We start from the raw sequence: 8,544 nt of genomic DNA on the forward strand, positions 1-8,544 counted from the left end.
AGCCCTTTAGAGCTGATGGCTTTGAGTACTAAATATTATCACTATTCACTGGCATGTTCTTAGGAAAACACAGTAGGAAACAGCAAACAACTAATTCTTTTCCCTGGAGTAAATTCTGAATGTACCATGATAGAGTCTAAAGAGACTATGCTAATGTCACAGACTCTAGAAAATACCTTCTCTGCAAACTTTTTTGTAATCAAATAGAGATTACTAGATTAAAAGTATATATCAACATTCCCCACATTTTAATTTGGACTAGACTTCTACTGTGATTTAAAATTTTTTTTAAAGCCCTTTTGTGAGATAAGTTTGAAAATGCTTCCTTCATTCCTGTTGTTTGTTTGTTTGGGTTTCATTTTTGACACAGGGTCTTGCTAGGTTGGCCAGGCTGGGCTCAAACTCCTGGGCTCAAGTAATCATCCTACCCCAACCTCCTAAGACTATAGGAACACACTGCTGTGCCCAACCATTCCCTAGTTTGTGAGTTACCTTTTAACTGTAAAGGAAACTCTAAATCCAGAGACTGAGACCATTTGGGCTTAATTAAATGCAATTCTGTTTCCTGGACACCCACTAGGTTCTAGGTTGGGAGTCAATGCTGGGATCAGAGACCAATTAAGCAGCAGGACCTCCTCTTTCAAAACCATATTAATGACAACAATTTCCCATATTACAAAAAGAGAAAATATACTTGAAAAATAATTCTAAATAAGAGCTGTGAATAAAACTTTTTCTCTAAAAAATAAGAACATATTTTTGTTCATATTTGGCTTATAGAGGTGCTAGGGTTTTGTTTGTTGTTTTTTATTTTTTATTTTTTTAATTTTTTGTCTTGTTTTGTACCAAGGATTGAACCCAGTAAGTGCTTAACCACTAACTCACATCCCCAGCTCATTTTTAGTTTTCATTTTAAGACAGGGTCTGGCTAAGTTGTTTAAGGCCTTGCTAAGTCGCTGAACTTGCTAAGTTGCTTTGAACTGGCTATTCTCCTGCCTCAAACTTCCTTAGCACTGAAATGACAGGCATCACCACTGCGCCTGGTGGAGATGCTGGTTTTAACAACACTCGTTTTAACCAGTCAAACCTCTTGAATAAAAATAACTGTCTTTACCACTGAGTGCTTATGCAATAATTTGGAGATGAAATTATGTGGAAATGACCAATGCCTATCAATCCATGCTCTGAAAAAAGCTGGTGTTGAAGAAATCTCATTAAAGAAGGCAACTCCTTTCTTGAGAGTGCACTTGACCACATCTTCCCAGCCAGGGTTTCAGACAAGAAGCAGGAGCAGTGAGAGTGGAAGCCAGCAGAAACTTCCCTTCTTGCTTCAGAGGAAGCATCAGCACAGGAGCCTGGGAAGTGCTTCTCAGCTGAGAGAGGGAGGGCATGCAGCAAGAGCTTTCTCAATACTCCTGCTTAGCTCCCCCTCCCTCAGCTTTTTTTGGTACCACCCCACTCTATTTTCAGATACTTGCTTACATTTTCTCTACCATGGGCTTCTTAAATTTGTCAAAAAGTGGAAAATAAATATTTGCTTATTATGTGAAAGAGGAGAATAAATGGATAATATGAAGATTTAAAAACTGTTTGAAAAGTCATGAGAAAAAAAATAACAAAAAAGTGTGCAGGCTAAGCGTCAAATAGGTTAAATAACTTATCTGAAGAGTAATTAACCACCTCTAACTTTTCTTTTAATGAATTATTCAGCTTCTACCAGTTGGTATTTATGATGGACAGATTTGTAATTATCAAGTGTTGAACTATTTGCACCATTTACAAAGTAGTTAGCATTTCTGTGGATGCTCTGATCTTGTTCCTTGCTGGTGAATGCTACCAAGGACCAAAGAAGGAATATGCATGGCCTCCTGTACTCTAAGTTCTTGCTGAGCTAACTAGTTTGCTTACTAAAAAATGAGAAGTTAAAAAGATGCATTTAGAAACCTTTTTGTAGGATATTCTTTATCCTACAAAAAGGTTTCTAAATGCATCTTTTTTGTATGGCTCTGTATTCTTTGTAAAATAATAATATACTTATATTTTTGTTTCACTACTGGATTTGTAAGTTCCTTCAGGAAAAGGACTGCATCTTTTTAATTTTTACTAATTTCAATAACCAGCAGGATGCCAGAAACATCAAAAGTGCTTTAAAAATGTTTATAGCTTTATCTGGATACTTAGGGTTGTTAACTCCTGCTGCAAACAACGATAGATTTTCTCACATACAAAGTTAAAGGAAAACCTGAAGTCTTTTTTTTTTTTTAAGAGAGAGAGAGAGAGAGAGAGAGAGAGAGAGAGAGAGAGAGAGAGAGAGAGAGAGAGAGAATTTTTAATATTAATTTTTAGTTCTCAGCGGACACAACATCTTTGTTGGTATGTGATGCTGAGGATCGAACCCGGGCCGCACGCATGCCAGGCGAGCGCGCTACCGCTTGAGCCACATCCCCAGCCCAAAACCTGAAGTCTTTACCAAGAACTATTAAAAAAGAAACATCGGCTCGGGCTCAGTGTAAGGCGGCGGGTGGCGACCTGAGCGATACCGAGGACTCGAGACGGAATCGCATCCCTGGCCGTGCCCCAGGACCTGCATCTGCCCCCGAGTCAGAAGACCCAGTCCGCGTACCTAGTACTGGAGCCCAAAGAATGATGACATCTGAGGACCAACTCCAAGAAGAGACAAAAATTCTGAAACTGACAACAACAATGGCTGATAAAGAAAATATCAAAATACCTATACAGAGCAAAAATAATACAACAATGGTGAAAAATTATATTCTTTTAAAACCTTCTAATGAATTAACCGATTCAACTACAGAAATTGAAACACATGATTTTCAGGATGGCACTCCGACTCTGCAGTTATCAATTAAAGATGATCCCCAAAATCAAAATATGACATTAAGCCAGGCATTTCACCTTAAAAACAATACTAAAAAGAAACCAATGCCTGCAGAAAAACCAAACCAAGCTGCTAACATGCCCAAGAAACCTGTGCTTGGGTCTTATCGTGGCCAAATTGTTCAATCTAAGGTTAATTCATTTAGAAAGCCTCTACAAGTCAAAAATGAGAGTTCTGCAACAACAAAGCAACTTTCAACTACTGTTTCCAAAGCCACAAAGCCTGAACTTGTAAACACCACCAACTTAACAGTGAGAAGTAATAAAGCCTCAAATATAACTGCTACTACTAAGTTTGAAAGCACTAAATTTGTGAACACTAAACCTCGAAACACACAACTTGTGAGACCTCCTAATAGAAGTCACCACAGTAACACCCAGGACACCATGAAACAAGGCATCAACCAAACCTCTGCCAGTGTTAAAATCCGGAAAGGGCCTCAAGAAAAAGAACCCAAAACGATTGTATCTAATGTCAAAACCAGTTCTTCTCAGGACATAAAAAGAAATAGGGTGTTATCAAGAAGCATAGCATCTGAAATTGTAGCCAAGCCTGCTTCATCTTCTAATACCAAACTGATAGAGAAGTCAAAAACCATTGACCAACGAAGACAAACTATAGCAAAAGCAACTGTTGATAGATCAGCTCGGCCCAAAGAAACTGCGGAAGAGAGAAAAGCTCGTCTGAGTGAGTGGAAAATTGGCAAAGGAAAAGTATTGAAAAGGCCCCCTAACCCTGTAGTTACCCAGCCTACATCTGAAGGACAAAATGAAAAACCAGTTGGGTCCTTTTGGACTACCATGGCAGAAGAAGATGAACAAAGATTATTTACTGAAAAAGTAAACAAGACGATTTCTGAATGCCTAAACCTGATTAATAAGGGGTACCCAAAAGAAGAAATATTGGTTACACTGAATGACCTAATTAAAAATATTCCAGATGCCAAAAAACTTGTAAAATATTGGATATGTCTTGTACGTATTGAACCAATCACAAGTCCTATTGAAAATATTATCTCAATCTATGAGGAAGCCATTCTGGCAGGGGCTCAGCCTATTGAAGAGATGCGACATGTCCTTCTGGATATTTTAACAATGAAGAGTCAAGAAAAAGTTAATTTGGGAGAAAATATTGAGGCTTTTGCATCCAAAGAACAAGTTCAATAAGTCAACACTGAAGATATGGGTGTTAATTTAGAGCTAGAAAAACCAGAAATGGAGAATAAACATCATAGAAATGTGGTATTTAAAGATCATGAAAAAGAACAAGATGACAAAATGAAAGCTGTGACCAATGATGTTAAAACCCCTGATACAGAAACTATAGCAAGTTGCTTAATTAAATATAATGTATCTACTACACCATACTTGCAAAGTATAAAAAAGAAGATGCAATTTGGTGAGTCAAGTTCTGCATTTAAGGAGCTGAAGTTTCTAACACCAGTGAGACGTTCTCGACGTCTTCAAGAGAAGACTTCTAAATTACCAGATATGTTAAAAGATCATTATCCTTGTGTGTCTTCACTGGAACAGTTATCAGAGCTAGGAGGCAAAACTGATGCTTTTGTATGCCGCCCTAATGCAGCACTGTGCTCTCTGAACTTTGATACAGAAGAGAAATAAGGCTCCAATGAGGAATGAGGGTTTTTTATTATTCCTTGGTTTCCTTTGTTTTGTGTGGCTTTCTACTTCCCTTAGGTCTATAGTTGGCTAAGTATCGTAAGTATTCATGGCAATGAACTTCTTTACTAACGTTCATCTTATGGGAGTTGTCCTTCTGTGCATCCTGCCTTGTCAATCACAACAGACTGAGTTTTTCTTTAACATAGGTAAATTTAGTCAATTTATTGTGTTCCTTAAATATAAATAGGGTTTGTCATAATGGTAGCTTGTTCACTTTACTAAATATAAGTACAGTAATGATGCATCATCAGGAAATTAGGTGTTCTAGATAAAAGTATATTTTTAATGTTGACATGTTTTAAAACTTTATGATGTACCTCCCTGCCTTTAAACAGAATACTGACAATATTTTTGCCTTTATTTAATTAGTATGAAAGTAAAATATTGGGACTGGGAATAGAGCTCAATGGTATAGTGTGTGCTTAGAATGCCTGAAGCCCCTGAGTTCAATCCATAGCACCAAAAAAAAAAAAAAAAAAAAAAAAGTCCCAATCTTTTATAGCTGGATTATGTTTAAATTTTAACCTCCATAGCTTCATTTGAGAGTTTATAAATTATATTAGAATGGAGTTCAGGAAGGAATGTATATTTAAGAAGTGTCATTCCAATGTAGGTAGCATTTCTGAAATAATACTTACACTTGCTTTCTTAAATCATGTCCCCTGAGACATGCTAGTTATATACCGTGAACAGTTTTCTTTTCCTCATATATAAATACCACCAATAAACTTGTTTTCTAAGGCCTTGAAGTAATACTTAAGTGTCATATATTCTATATCAGTCTATAGTTTCAAATAAGTGAACTATCAAAGAACAGTTGAACTACATATGTAATATGAATGTGAAGATCACAAACTTGGTCTAATGTTCATGCCGTTTATGTAATATCTTTGTTTTATGTATTGTCTTATGTTCTAGAGAGTAGGATTTTCATTCTTGTGTGTATCTAATATGTATACAATAAAAGTACCTGTATAATAAAAAAAAGAAAGAAACATCATCAAAAATTCTTAAAAATGAAAGACATAATATGTTTCTAAGTTAAAGAGATTGAAGATTTTTCAACTAATTTACATGTTCAATGAAATTTAGTAAGAATCTCCAGGATAAAATAGATAATAGATAAATTTTGAAACTTAGAAAATAATTTCAAGTTTTTTTCTGAAAAAATCAGACATGAAATTTGGAGGGTAAATGTGATGAGTAGAAAATATCCTACCAGATATTAAAAGTTACATTCATTACAAATATAGTTCCCAGAAAAGATTTAGCAATTCAAAGAAAGCAGACTACATAGCTCAGAAATATGTAAAATAATACAGGAATTTGGCTTGTAACAAACATGGAATCTCAAAATATTTGGGAAAAGATTTATTTAATAAATCATGCTGGGGAAATATGTACATAGTTAAATGATCATTTCTTACCAAATGTAAAGAGGAATTATTTATTTATCAAAATGTAAAGAGGTCGGGCTGGGGATGTGGCTCAAGCGGTAGCGCGCTCGCCTCGCATGCGTGCGGCCCGGGTTGGATCCTCAGCACCACATACAAACAAAGATGTTGTGTCCGCCAAGAACTAAAAATAAATATTAAAAAATTCTCTCTCTCTCTCTCTCTCTCCTCTCCCACTCTCTCTTTGAAAAAAAAAATGTAAAGAGGTATTAAAAAGATAAATGGAAGAAATAAAAGAAAAACAATATGGAAGGTTATTTTACAGATATTGAAATGGGAAAATAAATTATATATAGAAAAGCAATGTAAGAACACCAAAGGAATTAATTCGTATTTTCTTATATGAAATAAAGAGTTCTGTATATTATTAGAATTCAAAGGTGAAAACATGGCAAATTGGTAAACATTTATAGCATATGCAGCAAATGTTTTGCTGTGTGTATCCAAAGGACTGGCAGGGAAGACTCACTAAATTTTCTTAAGGTGGGCAAAGGATATCATGGGAGAGATTGACAGCTGGTGAACAAAATTCACCCTCTTCAATTTTAATAGTAACAGAATTGTAGTCATTCACATGGTGAGATAGCTACATCTCTTAAGATCTCTCCAATGCAATATGAAAAAAAGTGATGTGCCACTTGAAGGCCAGAGCTTTTCAGAAAGTGAGTATGCCTGCTCCTGTTCTTTCCCTTCTGTCTTCTGAGGCCTGTTTAGTGTGGCTGTGTCTCAACAACAGGCTTTACAGGTAACAGAAACACAAGAGTACAGGAACCCAGATCTCCCAATCAGCATGTGTCCACCTGTCAATCTGTGGACAGGGTGATAAATAAACCTCTATTTATTTCAGCATTTATTTTGTAACTATTTATTTGAACAGATTAACTCACCCTAACAACATGCTTAAAAGGAGCACAGCTGGGTGTGTGGTGCACACCTGTAATCCCTAGGGCTCCAGATGCTAAGGCAGGAGGATTTCAAGTTCAAAGTCAGCCTCAGCAATGAGGAAATGCAATCTTTTTTTTTTTTTTTTTAGAAATTTTTTAGTTTTCCTTTTTTAAATTATTTTTTTATTCAATTTTTATGTGGTGCTGAGGATCGAACCCAGGGTCTTGCACGTGCAAGGCAAGCACTCTAATGCTGAGCCATAACCCCAACCCCATGGCCAGAAATCTTTAAAAATATATTCATTTTCATATGTATAAGAAAAATCAAGATAATGAGATACTGCATCCACCTATTAAATAATTATTACCTATCAAACAATACCAAAAACATGCTCTCTTTTGGCAAGGGTCTAGATACCACTCTTTTGTACCTAATTAATCAGAATGCATTATGGTTCTGGGTTTTAAGAAATAATTTTGAAATATAAATTTTTTGACAAGTCTGGGAAAAATCACACATTTTATTCCAATAATTTGGTTTTTAAAATTTTATTCTAAGTAAATAGTAGTAGCAAAGATTTTTGTGCAAAGATGTTCATTTCAATGTTCCTTATAAAAACAAAACATTTTAAAGTAAATTAATGCTCTCAAATATGCTTGATATCTAAAATTCAGTGCATTAATATGGTGGATTATTATAGACCCATTCAAATTGTGTTTAGGAAGATTTAAAACTTACCCTTTAAAACATTTCATAATTGTTAGTGTAAAAAAGTAGCACATGAAATGGAATATAGAGTACACATCTAATATTTAGATAAAAGATCACAACATTATATATTTATAAATATAGACAATTTCACACATATATTTGAAAGAATATATGCTGAAATACTGTATTTAGTGAAGTAATTTATATAATCTCCCCTTTACTTTTCTTTACTCTCTGGAGTTGCCCACAATAAGTACTTATTGGTTTATGATTAGAAATGAAGCAATTTCAAACAGAAAAACAAGCTTTCAAAAAAAAAAAAAAGAAATAGCTTTGTGAAATTGAAATTTTTAATGCAGCAACTATTGAAGTAATTAATTTAAAATATGCTGCTATTTAGAAGATTGCATTAGCTTTATTTATTTTTCTTCTCTGGCAATGAAACATTTTCCATTTTTAGAGCTTTAGAGATGTAGCATCTTCTACAGAGTATGAAGCTAATACTTTGGATGCTGAATATTTTTAGAACTTTTTTTCCTTTAGTGCCAGGGATTGAACCCAGGGGCACTTAACCACTGAGCCACATCCCCAGCCACTTTTTAAAATATTTTATTTAGAGACAAGGTTTAGCAGAGTTGCTTAGAACCTCGCTAAGATGCTGAGACTGGCTTTGAACTTGCCATCTGCCTGCTTCCGCCTCCCAAGCCTCTGGGACTACAGGCATTCATCACCATGCCAGGCAAAAGTATAACATATACAGAAATATGCACATATTTAAATTGTATAGTTTTATGCATTTTTACACTGAAAACCCCCATTGTAACTTATACCCAGATCAAAAACAGACCATCAGCCTCCAAAGGACTTTTCTTATGCTCCCCTTCACTCATATGCAAGGTAACTACATAGACAA

The 8,544-nt window shown here is 35.2% G+C and overlaps 1 protein-coding gene across 1 annotated transcript; it reads left to right on the forward strand.

Moving 5' to 3' along the window:
* The first annotated feature begins 2,501 nt into the window (after nucleotides 1–2,501).
* Nucleotides 2,502–5,514, forward strand: LOC308649697 (cytoskeleton-associated protein 2-like). Its single transcript, XM_081295441.1, has one exon. The coding sequence runs from the start codon at nucleotides 2,644–2,646 to the stop codon at nucleotides 4,063–4,065; it is 1,422 nt and encodes a 473-aa protein (XP_081151567.1). The 5' UTR covers nucleotides 2,502–2,643; the 3' UTR covers nucleotides 4,066–5,514.
* Nucleotides 5,515–8,544: the final 3,030 nt, after the last annotated feature.

This window comes from Spermophilus citellus, assembly GCF_964194105.1.
Source record: "Spermophilus citellus genome assembly, chromosome: 5".
NCBI lineage: Eukaryota > Metazoa > Chordata > Mammalia > Rodentia > Sciuridae > Spermophilus > Spermophilus citellus.